The sequence below is a fragment of the Macrosteles quadrilineatus genome, unplaced genomic scaffold (genome assembly GCF_028750875.1).
Source record: "Macrosteles quadrilineatus isolate MER2022 unplaced genomic scaffold, UCM_ALF_1.0 Scaffold_952__1_contigs__length_24998, whole genome shotgun sequence".
Classification (NCBI taxonomy): Eukaryota; Metazoa; Arthropoda; class Insecta; order Hemiptera; family Cicadellidae; genus Macrosteles; species Macrosteles quadrilineatus.
This window is the reverse complement of record NW_026543545.1, coordinates 1-24,999: the sequence shown is the minus strand read 5'-3', so window position 1 is coordinate 24,999 and position 24,999 is coordinate 1. Positions and strand designations below refer to the sequence as shown.

The following is a 24,999-nucleotide window of genomic DNA, read 5'->3' as shown; positions in this document are numbered from 1 at the left end:
TTTTTTTTTTAACTACTGTATTTACATAATGGCCCACTCTACCCACAATGGGATAGGGTGGGCCATGAATAAATATTATGCCTTAATGTTGAGAAAAAACATTATCATTCAAAATACAAAGTTGAAAACCTATGAACATAATTTAACAAATATTAATAACCCTTTAGAATTGAAAGTCTTTTAAAATTAGAAGTCCTTTGATATAAAAAATATTTAAAAATGAAAAGACGGTTGTTTCAAAATTTCAGGACAAACAATTTCCGTAACATTGAAGATCAATAGAAAAGCTCAATTGAGTTAAGGTCCTTTCAGTGTCTCCATGTGGTATTGGTTTTGGAAGTTTCCGTTCTATGTCCTGTTCAAGAGCTAGGCCCAATGTGCCCTGCCAAAGATGGCCCACTGTGCCCCTAATGTTGGTTTTTAGGTTAGATTTAATTACCACCAAACTAAGATGAATACACAAAAGAAAGAAAGTGGAGTGGCTTGGTAAGGTATAAAACTAAATATCTATGTTAATTTTCATTTTTAATGTATACAATAACTTGCCAAAATAAGATATCTTAACAGTACCTGTTTCAGCAATCAGACTACTAAAAACAAACATGTGCTTCTAACTTCCCTCCAAATAGTTGTAGACTCTAGATTTTTCTCCTCAGTGTGACCAACCTAGAGACCTTTCAAAAGAAAATTTACCTGGTTTATTGGAAGTAGTTCAGTATAATATATTAACTATGGCCCACTGTGCCCCGTGGCCCACTGTGCCCTAGTTTCCCCTAATATTTTTTGTGTCATCCTTTTTATGTACTGGAATGACTTTTGCCTTCTTTAATTGATCTGGAAATATACCTGTAACGAAAGAGGAGTTAATTAAGTGAGCTATAATTTGGCTAACCTCATATTTTATACTCTTAAGAAGTGTAACTCAGGCTCTTCATCATAGCCACTAGAATTTTAGGCCTAATTTTTTAATGATGATATAACTTTTTCCACCTCCCTCTTATCAACAGGTTGAAAATTAAACTTAGGCTTAATTGACCATTCCTGAACAGATATAGCTTCTTCATCTACACATGGCACCTTAATGTTACAGTCTGGCTCTACGTCTTTTACTATGTCTATAAAATAGTTATTGAAAGTATCTGAGACATTTTTAGGATCTTCTATAAGATGTTTGCCCCTAACTAAACTAATATCACTATATTTTTTGTTGTTGTTAGCTCCAACTTCAGAATTTATAATGCCCCATAGGCCTACAGTTCTTTGGACATTTGAGGATTTACTAATTTTGTTCTCAAAGTATTTCATTTTAGCTTCATTTAATTCTTTCCTAAACTTAAGCTTTTCTTTTTTTAGTAACTCTTTTACCTCATAGTATTGTCTACATTCTCTTAATTCTTTTTTTTTTTAACTAATGTGTATTGTTTAGCCCTAAGTTCATCTGTAATCCACTGATTTTTTTTCTGAGTTTTAGTGATTAATATTTTTGGAAAAGCCACATTAAAATAAAAGTTAAATAAACTATTGAAATTATTATATATTTTTTCTGGTGATGCAAAGTATACATCGGCCCAAGTTTCATTTCTTAAAAGCATGCTAAAATATTCAGTATTTTGTTGAGAGAATTTCCTTATTTCTTGTTTCACTGACTTTTCATTTTGTTGTTTGAAATTCAAGCAATTAATTTCTAAGACTTGTCCGTCATGGTCTGACATACATGTCACTATGCCTTCAACAGTAATATTAAATACATCTTTGGCCTTAACAAAAAAATTATCTATGGCTGTCTTTGAGTCTACAGTTATTCTTGTAGGAAAATTTACCAGATATTTCATACCACGACTTTTTAAAGTATCTTTCAGCATTTTACAATTATGATTTTTCTTTAAAATATCAATGTTAATGTCTCCTCCTATAATAATATTATTAAATTTTTTACAATAAAAATCAATTAAAATATTCAATCTTTCCAAAAAAAATTTTTACAAACTATTATCGATTGAAACTATTGATTCGATTAGTTAACCTTCATGTGATTTTTTCACCATCAGCAAGTTTGGTTGGTTAGGTTAGGTAATGATAGTTTAATTTTATAATAGACTAGCTGTACCCGCGGGCTTTGCTCCGTTTTATAAGTGAGCTCGTTCGCATGGCTCAATCACGTCCTGGTTGAAGTTCGTTCGCTACGCTCACTTACTTTTAGTTTGGAACTCGTTCGCTGCGCTCACTAGCCTTTAGGTTAGCTCTTTCGCTACGCTAACTCGCCTCCAGGTTGAAGTTCGTTCGCTACGCTCACTCACCTTTTGGTTGCAAATTAGCTGTTGTCATAGGCTAAATGTAAAAGAAATAATATTGCTGCACCCTGTTGGTAATCCTTGTAACTTTATTCATAGAACAGAACCAACTTGTTTAATTGAAACAGCTGTTAAGATTCTTTAATTCCATTTAAATATGAGTACTCATAAGGTTAACATGGGAAACTCCAGAGCCACCGGGGCGGAGCTCGAGAGTCCGATCAGAATAAAAAAAGCTTAGTTTTCCTATTTAATGCCTAAAGAATCAGTGTACCAAATTTCAGCCTCCTAGGTAAATGGGAAGTAAGAGAATTAGTGATGAGTGAGTCAGTGAGGGCTTTGCCTTTTATATACAGTAGAACCCCTCATATCCGGCCACCACGGGACCAAGCCCCTGACCGGATAACGATTTGGCCGGATAAACCAACCTACTATGAAAATGATAATTCATACCTAATAATAATAGGTAATCAATATATGCAATCAAAAGTATCATTTAATTCTGTTCTGGGATCATTTTTAGAAAAAAAACGTCATGTTTGTAATAAAGGGAAAAAATATTTGTAGGTTAAAGTCATTAAGTAATGAATGTACAAATATAATGATTCCAGGTAACAAAACATATTAAATGGAGGTAAAAATGACAATAAATTGTACTTAAAGATCATTCGGACTTAAATGGTACTTGAATTTCTACTCAACATTCATAACCATTTTGTGAAATACAAAAATTAATGTACTCGTACTGTACTGTACTAAACCCACTTCGGAAATAATCAACCAACTGATCAGAGGTTAGGCCTACTAGCCAAACTGAGTATAGTGACTCAGCAAATAAATGTAAACAAACAGATAAATAGTGAGAACAATTTATTTTATGACTTGAGCAGCCACAAAGACTAGTGCTTGCATCTAAACGTCTGTAAGCTGTGAGAAAAAAATTTTGATATTGGCTTCCTGGAAGGGGCCGGATAAACAGAGGACCGGTAAAACCAAGGCCGGATATGAGGGGTTCTACTGTTTAAAGATATATTTTTAAATGCTGATTATTAATCATATTTTCAATTCGATAGTTTCAATTGATATTAGCGTAGCCCAGTTAAGAAACTGTACCCAGGCCTAGGCCTACATCTTTAGTAAGAATTTGAGGCATCTATAGGCCTAATTTTATTTTATGTACAGAACTATTATTCGATTAGTAAACCTTTGTCCGATTTTTTCATTAGGCCTATCAGGAAGTTTGGTTAGGTTATGACAGTTTAATTTTGTAATTAAAAATTATAAAATTGAATTTTAGGCTAATTTTATTGGGCCTAATTTCTTTTATGAACATACCAACTATTTTTTCGGTTAGTAAACCTTCATTTGATTTTTTCATCATCAGTAAGTCCGGTTAGTTTGGTTAGGTTATGACAGTTTAAGTTTAATTTTATAACTATACAATTTTCCTTAATTATATAGGCCTAATTAAATATGATGTCATGGATCTAAGTTACGGACCATCAGTATGACGTTTAGAACAGTCTCATATCATAATCAGTATTTAAGTTGCGGGCAGAAAACGTGAAGTTAATTCCATCCATTTCGGCTATTTCTTTGGGTGCAGCCTGTTCCTAAACAGTTATAAAAGTAACTGGATTAGGAACGTAATATGGCGCCATTTGGAACAGACGTGCGCAGTGGTAGCGCACGTCTGACGTGCGAATAGCCTCTGCCAAAGTAAAATAGTCCAGTTACGTCAGTGAATAGGCCTACATTTTGTTATGAATTTTATATGTAATTAATTAGCCCATGTTGAGACGATTGTTGGGTAGATTTTCATAAGTGGGGCCAAAATCAACAGAATGAAAATACTGTATTGATTAACTTATTCCATATATTGATTAGCCTATTTCATTAGTTTGGTTAGTTTAACCTAACCAACCACACTTGATACCTATATCGAATTAAATAATCGGTTGATCGATATATTCATTCGGTTGTTTTGGCCCCACTTATGAAAGTCTATCCCGATTGTTTAGTTGTTTTGTAATAGCATATTAACAACGTGAAGTTAATTCCATCCATTTCGGCTAATGAGGTTTAGAGGTACCTACTACCGTTCCTAATACTAGGTTTTCTTTGTGTGCAGCCTGTTCCTAAACAGTTATAGCAACCATGCCTGTATTATCCTATACAAGTCTCTCATCCTGCAGCTACTCGAGTATGCTTCCTTGGTTTGGTCACCATACCATCTTGGCCATATTTACCATCTTCAGTCGGTACAAAGACGCTTCATCAGGTTCTTGGGATGTCGTGCTGGACTTGACTTTCGTGACGTCCGGGTAGACGAGCTCTCTAATATCTATGGCATTCCGAGTCTTGAAAACAGAAGGCGAGTGGCTGATGTGACATTCTCTAAAAACTGATAAATAACCAAGTCAACTGCCCCTTCTTGCTGGAAAGGATAAACTTCCATGTTCCTTCGAGAATCATCAGCGTGTATTTGAACTTGACCATACTGGGACTAACTACGCCAGATCTAGTCCCATTCCCCGGATTATGCGCCTCGGGAATGTGATAAGCAGCTCTGTTGACCTTTTAACTGCCTCCTTGGGAGTGGTTCGGCGTTCTGCGGCTGACAGCATCCTTGAGGGTACCCCATAAAATCATTGTTGTTGTTGTTGATTTTTCTCATGTTAATATTTGTGATCTATTTTGTTTGTATTCTTGTTATTGATATATTCATTGTTATGTTTTGTTATTGTTATATTTTTTATACATTGTTATTTTTTTTTCTAAATATTGTTTTCTACTCCTCTGTTAATTATTAAATCTTTATAATATTTTTGTAACTACTTAATGTAAAATGGTGTTTGCCGTTGGTGTTTAATAAATAATAAATAGGCTAAATAAATAAAACAACACAGGTTAAATTAAATGTAATTTGTTAAACTTTAAGGTATATAACCAATACCAATGACTTATCTAAACTAACATTTTTTAGTTGTGTTCGAGCTCAAACAGCAGCTGAACCTCTTTCAACCCCCACTCCTGATGGACATCCAATAAATATAACACCCAAGATTGAAAAGCTTGTGGCAGATATTTCTCAGCTGACATTAGTCGAGGTATCAGAGCTGAGCACGGCCTTGAAGCAGCGACTAAACCTTCCAGATGCTCCGATGATGGCCATGGGTGCAATGCCTGTTGGGGCAGCCCAACCTCAGGTAAGAAGACTGGGGACAGTTCTGATATTTTTTTATAAATATCAAAGCAATGAATTCCTAATTACAACATTTTTTTTGTTCACTCTATTAAATTTTATTTTCTTAGACGATCCATCAATTCTTAGTTTGTACTTTGTACTTACACTATTTGGGGACAGAGGCAAGAATTATAAGAAAATATTGAAAATTCAATTGGTCGTAGTTCATTTAGTATTTTTCTCCGCTGAGCTGAGAAATGTTTGCACCATTATTATAAGGTAAAAATCTAGTTTCTGGTGATATGTAAATTACTACTTATATAGGTTCCCATGGTCATCTCATTAAGTTATGCATAATTTCCAAAATATGGGATACTGACCTCCAATATTCAGCTTTGATGTATCTAGACAGGACAAAGGCAGTTTCAGAAAACCAGCATCCATCATCAGGTCTAATTTAAGAAAGTTCCTAATTTAAAATGTAAAAAAAAAACATTTCACTTTTGAATGGCACAAGAAACTTAGGCTCTAGTTAGTGTTCCATGGCAGTACCAGATGATTGTTAATGTTTAGGTGGACGCACTTTGACTCTTTAAAAAGTCCATATCAGGAAAAGTCTACCTTTTACACATTAAAACGAACATTTTTGTGTGTTGTAGGAGGATGATGAAGATGCTCAAACAAAAGCTGTCAAGACCGACTTCACTGTTAAATTGATGAAATATGACGAGAAACAAAAAGTTGCGCTCATCAAGGAAATCAAAAACCTTCTGGAAGGCATGAACTTGGTCCAGGTAATTACCTTTAATGAGTAGGCGTACACATTAGCTTTTACTGCTATTTATAGGTGGGATGTCTAATCTCAGTTTCCAAAAGCCAAAGACCTTATATGAGACGTAGGAATTGGCTAACTCAGGAACTCGCTAACTCGGTCGTGTGGCGGAACTGGCTAACTCTGGAACTGGCTAACCGTCTCAGTCAGGAATTGGCTAACTCCGGAACCCACTAACTCGATTTTGTCTCGCGGCGGAATTCGCTAACTCTGGAAGTCGCTAACCCGGCCGCGCCCACTGCTCGGAGCGTTGCCAACCTTGTACGACAAAATAATCGTACACTGCCGTATTTCAAAATGTCAGTGTCTATGAAGATACAGTAAATGTTATTGTTTTTTGTTATCAATTCCACTTTTAACAGATAACTAGCCCAAAGTAATTAAAAGACAATTAAAAAATCATGAAAAAGTGTTTTTTTATAAACTGTACAATGGCCAGTTAAATGTTTATGATTTCGATCTTAAATATAAATGCCATCAGTATAAAAGAAAATAATAGAATATGAAAAATATTCAAAATTTAGTTTAATTGGTAATAAATAATTAAACCTCTACGAAATTAAGCTAAAATACACGCAAGTTCTTAAACACGGAAAACAGTTTTAATTGTAATGTCGTAATAAACCAAAACCATTAATTAATACAGTCATCAACCATCGTAACTTTCATAACTAATTCATAGATATTAAATTAAATGTTCGTCGTTGAACCGTCCAACTTACGTGTACAAATATGATGACATAGACTAAGTTTTTATCTAGGCCTAATAGTTTGAACCAAAGCATTGTAGGCCTACTAGTAAATAGTTGCCTAATTCTAAAATGTGTTGAATTTTTTAGCAATAATGTTACATGTTTTAAAACAGTTTTTAGATTGTACACCTAAGCACCACTAGTAAAAAATTGGAGAAGATATAATATTCATATAATAAAACGTGACAGGGTTATTTTAATTCACGATTTTTTATAAACTAATTGACGGATTTTCCTGATTTGAGTGTTGGGTTTCCTTTATATTGCTTTCACAATCGATATAAACTATACCAAGCCATTGCTCGGTTCACCGTTCCCCAGTACTGAGCTACACAATAGACAGTAGTTTTGTTTTTGGATAAGAAAGAACCAGCCTGGAAAAAAACTCCAGACTTTTAAAAAGTAAGCCTACTGAAAGACGTAAAATTAATATTAATTCAACAAAATTAAGAGGATGACCCGGGTTCTACACTAATAGCCTACGATAAAAGAAATTTACAAGTTGTATTATGCATAGACTAACTTTTAATGCAATCCATGAATACATTAGGCCTACCACTTTATAATGTATTGATAAATATTTATTTAAATTCAATAGCTCTATTTAAAAATACATAACCACTACAATGTAATTCTGTAATGACGTTTAACGTGTAAATTTTATTATGATTTATGATTTAAGGTGACTACAAGCCCAGTATATAAAATACGAACTCAATAATTTTATTTGCAGAAGTTCACAAAATGGTATTTATTCGAATAAAAGAAACAAATGGTGGACTAGGAAAATAGATATTTCATAACATGTAATAGATCCAAATTAAATGTGCATTTTTATCTTTTTCATACCAATAAGCTACTATTTAAGTAAGAAACCCACATATAAAACATACTCACTTATATTAGTACATTTCTCATCCTTATGATCTGAAGACAGCTAGTTGTATTGTTAGTTCTGTCCGGTGCACTGTCTTTAGAGGTTGTGTTTTGTTTACAATTGTTTCTTGTTTTCAGTAATTTAAAACCTCGTTTAACCAAATAAAACGTTCTAATCACAACTAATAACACGTCCCCTAGTTATATAACCTAACAGTAAGGAACAAATCATGAAGTTAACTATAAAATAATAGAAACACAATTTTGTCGACACTAGCGATCAGTGTCACCGGACATGAACTAGACACGAAAAACGAGCTTCAAAGTTTACAATGGGATGTAAAGTTTACTTGTGTTGGTTAGTCTATGGTAAGACTATAATGCATTTTCCACTCTAATAATCATAAGAACTTCTCTGTGGTTAAACATACTTCTAAATATATTTATTTTATCGACTACGTTGCTCTTACTCCTAATTAATCGTAGGATACGACATTATGGTGCCGATACGATATAGGTACTACACTTTCGGCAACACTGGCCAAAAATATTCGTGCTTGGCTCCCATTGGACGGCCCGCGAGGCTTCTGATTGGGAGTTAGCGAGTTCCGCCGAGGGACCGAGTTAGCGACTTCCGTACGAGGACGGAATTCGCTAACCCGGCTCTAGAGCGGGTTAGCGGGTTCCGGAGTTAGCCAATTCCGAAACCGAACAAGTTAGCGAGTTCCTCTCATCGACCAAATTTGAAGATAGGGCATTTAACATGGGGTTAGCGAGTTCCAGAGTTAGCCAATTCCGCGGACCCCCTTATATAATAGTAGATCTTGTTTAAGCTTTTAATTGTTGTAAGTCTTAGCAAAAATCCATGCTTTTAAGGAAAACAGGTTAGCAGGTCAATATTTTTTTTGTATACCGGTAATAAAAAAATTCAGAATTTTACCTAGCCTAGTTTTCAAAATAAATTATTACTAGAAGAGAAACTGATTGAATATCCGTACATTTCAATTTTAATAAATAAACTATAATGTAAACTTCTTCATTGCGTACGGTACTGTAAAATGGCTAGAGTAAAAGTAAACAATTAGACGTGTATATGACGAAAACTGTTATAAACTTTTCTTTCAATCTATACACAGAAACCTGTTTCAGCATTTAATTCATTTTCCTACAGGGTGTGGTAATTGAGTTTCAATACTAATTATTTCCCGTAAGTATAGGGTTAGGAAAAAATAAGCAAAAACTCACAAAGAACTCATAACTGTGTTTGATTCAATTTTGTTTCTTTTTCAGGCCAAGAAATTTGTTGAGAGCGCGCCTACAGTGGTCAAGGCAGATGTGCCTAAGGAAGAAGCGGAGAAGTTGAAAGAAGCTTTAGTAAAAGTTGGAGCTGAAATCACCATAGAGTAGGCTGTTGTTTATGATAGGATAGTTTTGTACAAAGGATAGATACCACCAACCAATAAAATTTGTAATATTGACTATTGATGTTCCCTTATTGATTAAACATTGAATACCAAAACTTCTATCTGGTAGGGAGTTGCAGCACATAACTTTTGACTGTAAACAAACATCAATCAATCAATCTATTTACTTAACAAAGACGGGTACATACATATGTTACAAAATATTTCACTACTTGTCCCAAAAGTGACAAAATTCCAGGGTATCAATTATCAATTTTTTAAGATGGGGACGCCACTATGTGCGTATTTTAACCCAAATTAGAGTGTAGGATGAGTGACGCGATCTTGTAGTCTTGTTAGTGACTAAGGCTGACACGTTCCTTCTACACAGCTGTTAATAGCCCATATAGCCACTTCAATGTAGCCCCGAAATGGAACTTAAATGATGGAGTAGTGTAGTGAACGAATTTTTTTATCATGGTGCAAATTATCGCACAAAGCTTCTTGGCTTTAATAATACAGTAGAGTCCCGCAAACTCGGCCATCACCGTCTCAGAAAATTAATGATTTTTTGATTCTGAGTTAAACATGGACTCAATCCAGCTCAAGTAAAATCATTTGCAACTCGTTCCAAGGACTTGTTGTTGTTGTTGGATATCTAATTACTTTTACATAAAAAAAGGCGGTTAAAAAGCTTAAAAATTGTATTGTATTGTATTATAATATTTACTTTGAAATATTTTTGATGATGTCATTCTGTTGACAAAACACTTTATTAATTGTTGTGTTGGCAACGACTTGGGGTATTATTATTGCCTGATAAGCAGGGCTGTGCGAATAGTTCGAAAAACGAATCGAATCCGAATCTTTTTAGAGATTCGATTCGGATTCGAGAATGAATCTACTGTTTCTAACTGGATTCGGATTCGGATTCGATATTCGAATTTCTTGGAAATAGATCCGAGTTGGGATTCGATATTCAAATTTACTAGATTCTGATTGAATATAATTTTCAATTTAATTTTTTAGACACTAAAAAACTACTTGTGCACTCCGATTTGCTGTTGACTGGTTGATGTTAGGAACCTGACCAACTTGGTGTTAGGCTTTAGGCACATTAGTGTAGGTCGCATTTGAACCCTATCTTGGCTATCAGTAAACTTAACCTCACAGTGTTAGTTGTTACTTGTAATAGTAATGCAGACATAGGCTTGTGTGGAGGATTAACACCGAGGTGTATAATAGGCTGGGCCTATGTTTTAGACTACACAAATTGGTAGTCCATCACTTTTAGAGAGTAACTTAGGCCTAGGTGGTAGGCCTAACTAATGCCCAATTTTTTAGTTTCAAAACTTCAAATAGGTAGGCCTAAATTTTATAACTTTTTTATTTGGCCCATTTCAAGAATTTTTTTAAGCAATTCCCTAAGTTATTTCAGCCCCAGAAAATGTGGTCTAAAAATGTGAAAATTGGTACTGCTGACTTTCCTCGGATTCGGATTTGACTCTGAACAGGTTTAAATATTCAGATTCGATAACAGCTTTAAATTTCAGATTCGGATTCGATCCGGGTTCGACTCGGGATTAATTAAAATATTCGGATTCGATAAAATCTGTACAGCTATGATTCGGATTCGGATTCGAACCAAAATTTCTGGATTCGCACAGCCCAGCTGATAAGGATAAAGTTTTTTTTTGCGTTTTCATGTTACAAGAAAATACCCAATTCGCATAAGAGTGTCATATTAAGGACAATTTCAGAATGCATTCTCAAAAACTGCCTGATATTAGTAGAAAGTGAAGACGAGCAATATACGCCAGAAACGCAACGAACAACTACTTCTGGCAATGTTTTGAGATAGTTGAATGTAGAACAATTGCTTGAAAACAGTGCTTTTCATAATTATGTTAAATATACAACATTTAAGAAAACAAATCTCGTGAAGTATGGTGACAACTATTTGTGCTATTCTGTCAACAGAGTTGCGTTAATAGTATGGATCCATGCAGGATTATTTCTGCCTGAATTGCAAAATCTGGCCAAGATTGGGAAAATGTCAATTGGTTTAAGTTCAAAGTCGGGTTCAACCAGAACTGTGGGTTCGCCAGATGACATTTCCAAGAAAACACAAGAAAAATACCGATACAAAGGATATGTATGTAATATCCAAATCTTTACTTATGAAACTTTTATAGATGCTGACAGTTCTGAGCAAAACTGACAAGTTCAATTGATGAAATAGTTGTATTTTGTACTTTACTATAACTATAAATATTTTTTATATATTGCTTCATTAAAAACCATGACACGTGATCGCTCAACTGGCTTTCACTGCTATGAAAGCAATCCTACTTTAAGGTTTGCATTAAGAAACTACAGTAGGCTTAATACTATCATTGGTGTTATTTGAAACCACACCATAATAAACCCTTCCCTCACCAGGACACAGAATTGACAACAGACAACAAACACTTTACTAGATGCATACAATTGTGCACAAGACATGCATCTTTGTATGGTACCAAGACAAGAAGGCTGTACTTTATTTTGGAAATCAAAGAAGTTGGAAAATAAAAAATTTGGGAACTAGATAAAAAATATAGAGGAGCGGTTTAAAATGTTTTATTTTATCTAAACGATTAGACATTATTTACAAACATCTGCTACAGCCTATATACAGGGGCAGTTAGCGTGAATACAGTGTTTCAGTAGGTTAAACCTCCTTCCATTTACAAGAGGTTTATTTTTAATGTGCGATAATTATTCTATAAAAGGTCCGTCAACTAAATACAGATCCATATAAAATAAAGAATAACAGTAACAAAATAAGAATAATAATGAAAATTTGATGAGGTGGTTGTTTATAGAAATATATATTTGCCAAGGATGGCTGATTGAATGATAAAATTGTTTTTCCCCTCAACTCAGAATCTAGCTTTAACGACCAACAAAGATCTGAATTTAACATTGCTTAGTGCTTACTTTATTTCTTGACTATAGCTCATGATCATAATTTGTAGAGTCCTTTTTTACATAAAAAAACGGTGTCAATCACCCTATTTTCTTAGTAATTTTTGCATTATTACCCACTAAGTTAAATCAACTCTTAGTCGAGGCACTTTAAAAAATAACTATCCAATACAAATAATGGTTAAATTAATAAAAAAAATCATAAAAATGATCAAGTTTTTTCCCTGATGGCATGGAAAACACTGTACAATAAAGATACACAATTTACACAAACATAATTTAGTAAGTATTGGAGAATAGTTGATTTTACGGTAAGTAATCAAATACAAAAATTGCTTTTGACGTGTCACAGAAGCTATCTTGATTATTATTAAAGATAAAAACTTAATTCAATTTGCAAAGTGTGGATATTGAGGTAGCTCCAGATATTGGAGACCTTTAAATACTGAAGTAGACAATCCTATCTCTATGGACCAGCTGTAGACTTTTTTTACTAAAAAAGAACTTTGTTAAGTAAGCCACTCACAGAATGTTAGTCTAAAATTTAAATCATATTTCCTCCCTTCATTTTTGTCAATAAGCTAGTTGGTGTGATATTAAAGATATAGCCTTTTAATGATGGGCAGTCCCAGGGTCCTGGACATGTCAATTGAAGCTTATTGTGCTATAGCTTACAATAAATCATCCTGCCAAATTGACCTGGTTAAAAATTAACTGTAAACAGAAATGAATTATTAACATCAGCACATTTTGTCAGTAGCTCTATTCAACAATGTACATTTTGATTTAAAAACTTTAACATGAGGATGGAATGTCTAATTCTATCAATAATCAAAGGTTTTATCATTTAAAAACAGTACAACCAACCTATTGTGGGCATTCAATTTAGAACGATTATCGGTACATTGAAATACTCAGTTGAAAATCATAAACATAATTTAAGAAACACTATCTTACATATGAGGCTCAAAGAGTTACTGTTATTTACAAGGATTACACACCATATGTAGATCTTGAAAGACGACAAACCTTCGACGATGCTAAGCTTTTATCCGCGGATCTCCGACAGTGAAGTAAAATAAAGTGAAGTAGTAGTTGGCACTGAAGTAATATTGTGCTGACACTAGTTGGTCATGTAAACTAGGAATAAATAAAACCAGTCAACACAACTAAATAATTTAGAAGAAGTTATTACACTAACGCAAACCAATCTCTCATTTTTTAGTTGAATTAACCTATGAAGTCCTTACAGTTTGAAAAGAGAAACAAACAAAAGATAATTCAACTATTTATGACCTATTTTGGTATTTTGGGAAATGATATTGTGTTTGTCACACCAGAATCTCCACTCAGCAAAACACAAGAAAATTAACTTGTTTAGTATTTTAGTTATTTTTTAGTTTTCATATTATTTGGTTACTAACCTAAAATACTACAAGGTTTTTATTTTTTAATGACAAATGGTATGAGAAAGTTTAGTTGTATTTTTAGATCCAAATGTTTCTTTTCATAAAAATCAACTTATCAATTTATCATTAACTAAGATTGTATTTTATGCTAAAGCAAATACGCCTAACTCAAGGGATACCATTGTAAAAGCAACTAATCTCATTAAATCTCTAAATATATATTCTATTTTTTCTTATAAACTCAGCGCTCTTCAAATCCAATTCATAGAGTCAAATACATAATTTGCGCAAAACTGTAATTTCCGCAAGGAAATCCGCCCCGATCACTCACAAAGACTTTATATACACTCGACATAAGCTGAACCATTCAAAAATATAAATCTTTAATTCTCGTACATTAAATACAACGGGTACTCCGACATTAAATAGATAAAATCTGTCGTAAACTTGTCTCACAGCATGAAACTATCCAACGTAACCTAACCTATATCAAATTCAACATAGGATTCTGACGAGCTAACAATCAACAATGTGGACTGAAACATAAATGCAGCTATGTTAAGAGAAATTATATCAGCGTAATGAGGAAAGCATTCAATTATGAATAAACTTAACTGGTTTCAATAAGAAATTATATTAGCCTAAAGTTATAAAACAACAATCATATATTCTGGTTATATTCTCAGTTATATTGCTGCAATGGCAATATTGTGCGAGTAGTTTGAAGACTCAAATGGGACAGGTTATGTAAAAATTAATACAACAGCGTTAAAACTATTTTATACTAATACGTTTCATTAAGCACTAAGTAAACAGAGTCCTCGGATTTGAGTCTTCAAATCCTCTAGTTGTGCATCTCAGCGTCAGCTGATTAGATAGACCTATGAGGAAGTTTGTCTATGCTCGAGAAATTGGGAGTATTATTATTTATTTATTTTTACCTTGTCTCAGGCATAGACAAATCCTATTAAATTACAACAATTAATATAACAACCAAATAAATTCTGAAATTGTAGCTACATAGAATACCTTTAAAAAAATCAAACAAAGCAATAAACATTCTTGTGTCACTTTAAATTTTTAGGGAGTTGGAAGTTTCATACTTCATTTTTCATTGTTTTTTTAACGACAACATTTTATAACAAAATGCACAAATATCTCTCCAATGATCGAGCCCCAATTTTTAGTGCAGGATTATTCTTGGTTGGTTGAAAATAAATTTGCCATCTCGTGTAAATGAGTTTTAAAAGTTTAGTATATTAATAGTGGATATAATATAGTGCCATAATTACCGAAGGATATTGTTTTTAGCACGTATTATAATGAAGTTGATTTTTTTTTATGTTCATAACATTAGGGTAAGTTGTATCGACTACAACAAATGTTTGGAGGGATTCAGTGACACAAGAACAGTTTGTAGTTTTGGGCTGACAGCCAGTCAATCTACAGCAGAACGCATTTCCGCCGCTGTTTTGGCGGCAAAACAGGACATAAGACAGCACGGATGGCTTCGTCAAACACTGTTTTGAGGCCTTTCTGTGTGAGAGCGCTGCACTCCAGGTACTTCACCGCTCCGATCTCCTTGGCCATTGACAGACCCTGGTAACATTTAATTGACATTTCAATTGTAAGTAAGTTATTGACATCTTTGCATTGTAAGTAAGGTTACGGAAGAATGATTTTTTACAGACTCAAGATAACCCAATTGAATCCTTCCTCCTAAAGAAAGAGAAAAGCAATCATGAGGGTTCTTATCTTTGACAAGTTGGGTAAATCATATTCTATAAACAGTCCATGTTACAACTCTTGGATAAACAATCATCAAATAAATACTTACTAGTTTTATTGCAAGTGCAACATTGTCAAAACTTGCAATATGTCAATATAAAAAAATTAACCCTTTATAGATGGCACCACGGAATTTTCCTCTGGACACATTTGTTTTGATAGTAAAGTATGTGTTATTGCCAGCCGGGACTTTAAGAGTAACAGAACCTCACAAATATCTTTCAAGGAACCGTTTGAACATAAAATGGCTCTTATACCTCCCCCGCACAACCCCTATTAATCAGTTGAAGCCTGTAGAGTTGCGTAGAACGGAGTGTAGTTCAATGTGTCACCTATAGCATTGTTGTTTTTGTTTGCTATATATTTTTAAATGTAAAGTAAGAGTTTTTATTAATTTCATGTACACTTTTGTTGATTATACATGATTTTAAGTTTTTGTATTAATATACGTATAAAAATTATGTTGTTTGTCTGATGTTGCAATACCCAGAAAGAAATTCCTTGAGTCCCTGATCGTGTATTAAAATCAAAGGTTAATAAAATTTGACAAAAACAAGACTGTGCTACCAAAGATAGCACTGTCTTGGTTCATTTTGTGTGTTTTATGGTAATTATTTATTTTGACGATTGAACTAAGTTGTACTTGTAAAGAAAATAGGCAACATTTCTTTAATGAAAATTTGGAAGAAGATTTAGATGGTCAATTTACTTCACTATACAGATTAGTAGGGAACATTAACATTTTTAACAGCAACCGTGGCTGATTTAAAATAAATAGCAACTTTTAGTCTCAGTAGGAGATGAATATAACACAATATTACCTGAGGATATGTGATTGGAGAGAGTTTTTTCTCCTTCAACTTCTCGATGGTCTCCTTGTCCTCTCTCAGATCAAGCTTGGTTCCCACCAGGATGATGGGAGTGCTGGGACAGTGATGCCGTACTTCAGGGTACCACTGTAGCACAAAATATCCCAACATTACCACTACTGAAATGTACTAGAAGACACTCCATTTTTATACCTAACTTTGAAACTAATAATTTAATTTAATAATTTAATTTAGCCTAATAATTTAGTTTATAGTTAATATATTAGAAAAAAACATGTATTGTAATCATAAATAGTTGCAATTTAAGAGTTGTCTTACCTTAGCTCGGACGTTCTCAAACGACGCGGGATTCACCAGAGAGAAACAGATTAAGAAGACATCCTGCAACCAAACGGTTTAATTAAGAGAGGTAAGTAAAACAATGTAGCCTACATCTTACTATATAATATTACTAGCTGGCCCGACAGACGTCGTCCTGTCCTGATGTGGTTTTATGTCAAATGCTCGTTCATTTTCAAGATGAGCTTATTCGCATGGCTCAATCACGTCCTGGTTGAAGTTCGTTTGCTACGCTCACTCACCTTTAGGTTAGAGCTACCTTATGATTATTCATATTTAAAGGGAATTAAAGAATTTTGTCAGCTGTTTCAACTAAAAATGTTGGTTCTATGATATGCAAAAGCATTAAAAGTTATAAGATTTACCAACAGGGAATTACAGCACTATTATTTTCTTTTGCATTTATGAAAACAGCTTATTGAAAATAAGCAGCAACAAAAAGCTGTGAGAAATGTCAAAGTAGGATTGTTTATAGTTGTTGATGTTTTTAATTTAATAAATAATTTGTGATATTTTGTTAATCTATATAAATAAAATTAGAGTTTTGTCTGTACTTTGCTCAGAATTATATACTTTTAGGTTATTTTTACGTTTTATACATTAAAGAAGCAGAAACGAGTCTTATCTCTATTTCTTTCTGTCTGTCTGTCTTTCCCTTTGTCTGTAACACTCAAGATGGCATTTTACGCAATCTTCTCCGTGAAAACCAGAGTACCTATCAAGATCCAAGTCATTTTAATGTATTCACTGGATTGGCGAGAGTGTCTTTAGTGATTTAAATATAGCCTCACTACTTTGTAAATAAAATTACGGACGTTCAAAAATGCAGTTTTGTGCGATTTTTGTCAAATTTTCGTTCAATTTTTATCACATAATCGTCTATGAAATAACGAACAGCTGTTCGGATCAAGATTATTTTTTCTAGCTGTCAATGATATGTTTACAAATGTTGTTTACAAATACCGCAACCATTTTGAATCACGTTTTGAAAGCAAATCTCAACCAAGTGAGATTAAAAACGTTTTTCTTACATAACGGATTTAATTAATCGCAAGTGCAATAATATAGTCTAATAGTGTAACCGTAAATGAAATTAAATAACTAGACATCGTCCAAATCGGAACCAGAAATTCTTTGAGTATAAAATGTTTCTTGAGTTTTGACAACCAGAAAGAAGACCTTGAATCAGTGTTGTATAGGGCTGGGACACTGAAATGATCGTCGCCAATAGCTTACAAAAAAGGTTTCCACTCATTGACGGCGCTTCAATGGCGGTTGTGTAAAGTGTAAAGTAAAAAATCACAACTGCAGTGGGTGATTGTAACAGAGGTTTAACAGAGGAAGTGCTAAACTCGCTTTTCCAATGTGTCACTTTCTGTTTCTACTCACGGTGTGATGCAATCGCTGGACCATACAGCCAATAGGCCCATAGCTCATATCTTGGGTACGTAAGCCTACATATTTATTCATAACAACCTTTTTGACGACGATCCTTGATACCGGTACTTTTCCATAGAATACATGGCCTACCTACTTAAGAAATATAATTACAAATGACCAAAACCCCAACATTGTGTGATTTTCGTCACATTTCCTTCTAATGTTAATAGATTTACTAGGCCTACCTAATCATTGTTTAGAGAATGCGTAATCTACTAAATAACAAAAAGTTGTTTGGGTAAGGTTGTTTTTTTTCAACCTGACACCGATAAGTTTACGCTATAACTTTTTACGAGAAAATCCAAAAGCAAGAGATCAAACCTCGGGACTAGATATTAATGTATTTAATTGGTCGGATGTACTATAGTTCTTAGGTAGGTTCTTACGTAGGTACTGGTTCTTTTCCTTAGAACCGTTGGTAGCTGCTAGAATCATTTTTACGTAGGTACCAACACATCACTGTAGTTTACAAATTAGTTATCGTTGGTGTTGCACCTTATTTATTAGAGCCGTCCGTATTCAATTTAAGTGATGTCTTAACTCTGTATAAGTTTTGCTTTTTCTGTCTGGATTCCAAATCTTAGCTTACCCGGTATGCTAAGAAAATGATAACCTATTTGAGTAAAACATTTGTTGGGCAAACCATCATGAATTGTTTACGCCTTTATATTGTTTATGTATCAATAGTTCGTGGCCTTTTTTGGATTGTTGTGTGTATGTCTGTTGGTAACGCATTAGGCCTAATGTCCTTATTTCTCAGTGTTTCACGGAATGGACAAGAGCACCTTTGATACTGAAAATGTCAACCGGAATAAAGTGTTAAATTGTGAGGTTGAGGTAGTACTTTAAATACGTTTAAGTTAACCGATGTGGAAAGTAACTTTCAATTATAGGCCTACTTTAGGGCTACGCTTTATGGATAAAACATTTTTTAGTTTAATCATTGGACATATGGACCATAACGATCCGGGTGACATTTAATTGCGAAGCATTTATTTTGGCTTGAACTGTCAGATACTGTATTTGCGAAGGTTTATATATAATAGTTTTGCCAGCATATCTGCAAATGTGCAATTTAACTGCTGTTCTTAATCTTAATATAAGAAGGTTTCAACTGACTACTATAAGATCCCCGTGCGTAGAACGGGCACACAGCTAGTCTATAATATTCAAACGAAACAGGGTTTTTTTATTTCACGATTCTGAATCAACCACTTGATGGATTTTTATGATTTTTGTGTTGAAAGAAAGATCATTTTGAGAACTGGGGAATGTCGAAGCCATAATTTTAGTTTAGGGTCCCAGTTTTTTAGAAATTAAGTTTTAATTTTCAAAAGTCTAGTAGCCGACGCACGAGTTAAAGTCGTTTTAGTGGTGGTTTAACTAACAGCTGGTTTCTAACTGTAATTGAAATGTTTATGTTACAAGTTGTTTGTATACAAAAATATTGATCCATAGTTTGTCTACACACTATTTCACTTTAAAATGCAGTTTATTACCTACCGTAAAAGATCTATGTTATCAGGAGATTTTGAACTATGTGAACTATGTGTAATTTTGAACTAAACATTTTAAACGTAAAAACAAGTTTTGTCATAAATGCAATCCGTCTAAGTATAAGTGCTTAATCCTTTAAGATATAAGTGGTTTACGTGTTGATACATCTTTTTAACCGACTTCCCCACTACCAACAAAAGGAGGAGGTTCTCAATTTGTTTGTGGCGATGTTTTTTTTTTTCTATGTATGTTCACCAATTTCTCTGTGATTCTTTTACCGATCAGTGTGGTTCCACCACCAAAATAACCAGGAGAGTTTCTATTTGGTACCTTATATATTATGTTTAAGTATAATATTTGTTTCGGTGAAAAATTCTGAAAACCTTAAATATTCAACATTTATTTTGTTTACATTTGTGCAGATTGTTTACATTTGTGCAGAGAAGGCAATAAATAATAATAACATTCCTACAGCTGTTAGTTGAAACCATTTAAATGAAACTACAGACAATTCTTCATGAAACAGTTGCTTCATATTGATCAATAAATTATTTCTTGCTATGGAGCCTAAATGAATTACATTGAGAAAAATGCATTTTGTTTTGGTTACTACGTTTGACCTGATTTGTGTATACAGTAATTCTGTTTTTAGTATTGAATATTCTGACTTACAAAAACATATATTTTTCAGTGAATAGCTGTATGATATTGGCAAATAAAGGTGTATTGTGAAAACCAAAGCATTCGTAAAACAGGTCTAAATATAAATTAAATGCAATTATTCCTTACACGACCTAAGAAGTGTGACAGTGCATAATCGTCAATCAATTGTCTTAAAAGTGTTAAATATTTTAATTACTAAACATGCATTTGCAGATGTGGAATGTTTATTGATATTCTCTACCCAGTTACTATATCATATCAATACTATTATGCCTGCTTCGGAAAGTCCTAGAGGAAGATGATTTGCAATTTCGACTAGGCTATATCTTGATCAAACAAAACCACCTACATGGCTTGCACCACTTTTAGCTGAACCAATCTTTCATATACATATTTCATTTGCAGATGTGGAATGTTTATTAATATTCTCTACCCAGTTACTATAACATATCAATACTATTATGCCTGATTCGGAAAGTCCTAGAGGAAGATGAATTGTAATTTCGACTAGGCTATATCTTGAGCAAACAAAACCCCCTACATGACTTACACCACTTTTAGCTGAACCAATCTTTCATATAATATTTTCCAAAGGTACTATACGTGTTAACGACCAATTTTCCACTTTTGAGAGATTTTTTAGTGCTGGTGGCTGAGGAATAACTTTCATTTTGTTCCAAAAGGCTTGAGACGTTACTGTATTTCTTTTTATAATGTATAAGTACACCAATTGCAGGAAACGATGATGTCTGACATTTCAATGTATCTAGAAAAGACAATTAGTTTTTCACTAGGCCTAATGTAATGGACAACTCTTTCTTTCTTAAGGAATATCTAAAAATGTTTATTTTCATACCCATTGATTATGTAACCTGAACAGCTGACTCAAGCAGTTTTAAAATAATGATTGTTCTGTGGAACTTTTGATTGTGTCAAACAGTTCTGCTTATCAAAAATCCTCAAGTAATTAATATATAAAAAACTAGCTGTAACCCGCGGGCTTTGCCCCGTTTAACTTCTTAATTTTCAAGATTATCTCGTTCGCATGGCTCAATCTCGTCCTGGTTGAAGTTTGTTCGCTACGCTCACTCACCTATAGGTTGAAGTTTGTTCGCCACGCTCACTCACCTATAGGTTGGAGCTCGTTCGCTACGCTCACTCACCTTTAGGTTGGAGCTCGTTCGCTGCGCTCACTTGCCTTCAGGTTAGCTCGTTCGCTACGCTAACTCGCCTCTAGGTTGCAAATTAGATGTTGTCATAAATGTAAAAGAAATAATAGTGCTGCACCCTGTTGGTAATCCTTGTGACTTTAATGCTATTGAACATCATAGAACAGAACCAACTTGTTTAATTGAAACAGCTGTTAAGATTCAATAATTCCATTTCTCATAAGGTTAACATGGGAAACTCCAGAGCCACTGGGGCGGAGCCCGAAAGGATTTTTGAAATAATAATATGCCTATATGTTAATCGGGAATGTGAGCTATCATCATGCCAAATTTCAGCCCAATCCGACCAGTATTTTTCGCATTCACTTGTCACAAACATACATCCATACATCCATACATCCATCCATACATCCATACATCCATCCATACATCCATACATCCAAACTTTCTCATTTATAATATTAGTAGGATTATACAGTCACTAAAAATCATGAAATAATTTATTTTTGTAAAAAAATACAACCGACTTCAAACGCTCTAAAAAGAATGAAATAATTTCAATAAAGTAAACTTTTGTATTAGGCAAGCTCACGTATTTCAAGTCGGCGCGGCTCAAACTGCAAATATGATTGAAATTAAATATTGTACGTGTGTATTTTGAAAATCAATAAATTGTAGCTGGATAACATAAATATATAAAAACATACTGAACTGTTTTGTTTATATATTAAAGGAAATCTTTTCTTGTATTTATGTTTACTTCAGAATAAATGCATTATGAAAATAACACACACAAATGTTCTATATGAATAGGAAAATAATTTAGTTTGGTATTATGATAGGGAAAAGAAGCTAGTTTAGTATTAAAACGTTACTTTTCCAAGTTAGAAACATTTAAATGCGTTATAATCTTTTTAAAGATACTCGTTAATACCACTATAATGCCGATCTCTGTTTACGGTAATAAAATAACACTTAACGCATAACTATGAAAAAGACATGCAGATTAACACCTTTAGTTATAGATAGTCACCTGCAATATGGACACCCTCTTTCAATTTTGTATCAAAAATCATCATAGAGTCGCGCCGACTTAAAATATGTGAGCTTGCCTAATACAAAAGTTTACTTTATTGAAATTATTTCATTCTTTTTAGAGCGTTTGAAGTCGGTTGTATTTTTTTACAAAAATAAATTATTCTAGATGTTTGGATATAAGTATGACTGCTTACAGTACACATGAAAATATCAACCGGTGTAGTAGGTCTCCAGAAAACTGACCAGTAAGCTGCAGGGTGTCAGTGGAAACCAAAATCGATTCATACCGTATCATAACTATCCCAGTGGTACTTTATGATTCAGAAACTTGATAAAGGGGTACATTCCAAATTCCAAAAGGCTCAGATCTCGGATGGGCTGGGCAGGCTTTGCATGGCGGAGAGAAGATACTTCAACTTTTAAAAGTGTATTCCAAGGAGTACTACAAGGTAGACGACCACTTGGAAGACCAAGTAATGAAAGACGTCTTCAGACTGGTATCTTCCTAAGAAATGGCAGGGGATAGAAGAGAACGGGAGGCCAAGATCATTTTAGAGGTTTCAGTGGCCAAGGTGGTAAAATAAGGTACGGCAAGTGATAGTAGGCCTATGCAGAGTCCTTAGTCAATGGTGGTATGTAGCTACTGCACTCAAAGCCAGTGTGTGTGAATCGGCCACCAAGTTGTAAACTAGCTGTTCTAAATCATATATACAGTTTTAATGTACTACAGTAGGACCTCAATATCTCGAATCTGAAGGGGTTATGATAAAAATTCGAGTTATCAAGTTTTTCAAGTTAGTGAGGTTCGAGTTATGAAGGTTCCATATGAAAAAGTTCGAGATACTGAGGTGTTGGGGTCTGACAGTGATGTTACGTCATGGCCTTTATAACTCGACTTATACATGTTAAACCTTAATAATCGAACTCAAACTGTATTTATACGTAACTTACTGAAGAGTAACTTTGGAAGCAAAATAAAACAATTTGAATGCACATAAAGTACTGTATTTATTATTTGGCAATAAGTTTGATAAAGTACATAAAAAACATGTTAAATGACAAAAAAAAAATAGTTTGAATACTGTACAAAACAATAATACAGTATATATCATCCATACACGGAACTACATTTACTGTGTATAATGTTTGATTAAAGCAAACGTTAGTCAACCTCTTTATATGTACTGTAAAAACAAGCTAGGTACTGTAACAACAAAAATACTGAATAGGTACAATACTGTACATACAAAAAGTATGTAGAATGTAGAGAGTAATATTTAAAGGGAAAATTCTAGTGTGATTAAAATAATAAACAAAATGCATCGTAATGTAGTTAAGTACTGAATCTACTTTGGCAAAACGGGTAAACTACACTGACTACAGTGCCTAGCCAAACAGACACGGGAAGCAAACACAGGAAGTTTGATTTTCACGTCTCGACAGGAATCACAACTGACTTGCACTGTTATGGCAAAACTTCGAATTATTGAGGCACATTCATGCGAACTTCGACTTATAAAGGTAAACTTTGAGTTACTGAGGCTCGATTACGGGAAAATTCGAGTTATAGAGGTAGAATGCTACTGTTCAAAAGTTGTTAAAATTCGACTTATTGAGGTTAAATATTTAGAAACTTCGACTTATAAAGGTACTTTTAACATTATGATTAATGTGGATTTCAAGGGGATTTAAAAAAAATCGAGATATTGAGGAATTCGAGATATTGAGGTTCGAGTAATTGAGGTTCTACTGTATTCAATTCCCGTACGTAGGACGGGCCAAACAGCTCGTTTTTATTAATTAATTTTTCTCTATTGTTTAGGTGGTTTATGTGAAGTGGTAGCACATTATGGCTATGGTAGATACGTAATATTATGTATATTGTATACCGCAAATTCAAAGAAGCAAATTTTATCATACTGTGTCCTCCCCCATTGAAAACACAAAGCTTAAATATAACTGTAATAAGTATTTTATTCCTATATGCCAACCCCGTACGAAGGACGGGTACTCTGCTAGTTATACTATAACTAAAACAACTTTTAACACAGCATAGTAGAATTAGGTTTATTTTATTTATTTATTATCATCACGTTGCATCCTTGCTTAACAGGTGATTTGTCTTAAAACCGAAATATTTTGTTACAAACAAATAACAACAAGAACCGAATTATGAACTCTTAATTTAACTATCCAATTTGTGAAAAGTCTTTAAGTGAATAAAATGACTTCTCTAGCAGCCATATCTTAATAGTTTTCTTTAATTTTTATATGAAATCAATTTCTTTTAGCGTATAAGGCAGCTTGTTATAAATTTTAAGTTCCATATATTGTATGACTGTAGAAAGGATAAGTTTCCTAACAAAAATAAACAATACTACCACATACTATTTTTTACACACAAAATACAATGATATGGTCTTGTGCTCGTACAATTCTCAGTTTTGTCTTATCAGAGGTGTATGTTCCTTTAGAACCATTATGTAGCAGAAGAACTAAGGGAATAATCAGAACT

General features: G+C 33.6%; 2 protein-coding genes across 2 annotated transcripts; one reads left to right on the top strand and one right to left on the bottom strand.

The window, feature by feature from the left end:
- Nucleotides 1-4,496: 4,496 nt before the first annotated feature.
- Nucleotides 4,497-9,419, top strand: LOC128982678 (39S ribosomal protein L12, mitochondrial-like). The gene is made up of 4 exons (XM_054401619.1): nucleotides 4,497-4,615; nucleotides 5,278-5,500; nucleotides 6,138-6,272; nucleotides 9,229-9,419. The coding sequence occupies exons 1-4, from the start codon at nucleotides 4,497-4,499 to the stop codon at nucleotides 9,343-9,345; spliced, it is 594 nt and encodes a 197-aa protein (XP_054257594.1). The 3' UTR covers nucleotides 9,346-9,419.
- Nucleotides 9,420-11,953: 2,534 nt separating this feature from the next.
- LOC128982676 (ras-related protein Rac1-like) lies at nucleotides 11,954-16,719 on the bottom strand (the record flags this gene model as incomplete). The annotated part of the gene is made up of 3 exons (XM_054401618.1): nucleotides 11,954-15,319; nucleotides 16,330-16,464; nucleotides 16,657-16,719. Coding segments are annotated over 3 exons (354 nt in total), but the record flags the coding sequence as incomplete, so codon positions are not given.
- Nucleotides 16,720-24,999: the final 8,280 nt, after the last annotated feature.

Coding starts and splice junctions, on each gene's coding strand:
- LOC128982678 (XM_054401619.1), top strand. CDS start 4,497: ATGCTTCCTTGGTTTGGTCACCATACCATCTTGGCCATATTTACCATC. Junction 5,501..6,137: donor TTGGGGCAGCCCAACCTCAG/GTAAGAAGACTG, acceptor TGTGTGTTGTAG/GAGGATGATGAAGATGCTCA. Junction 6,273..9,228: donor AAGGCATGAACTTGGTCCAG/GTAATTACCTTT, acceptor TTTCTTTTTCAG/GCCAAGAAATTTGTTGAGAG.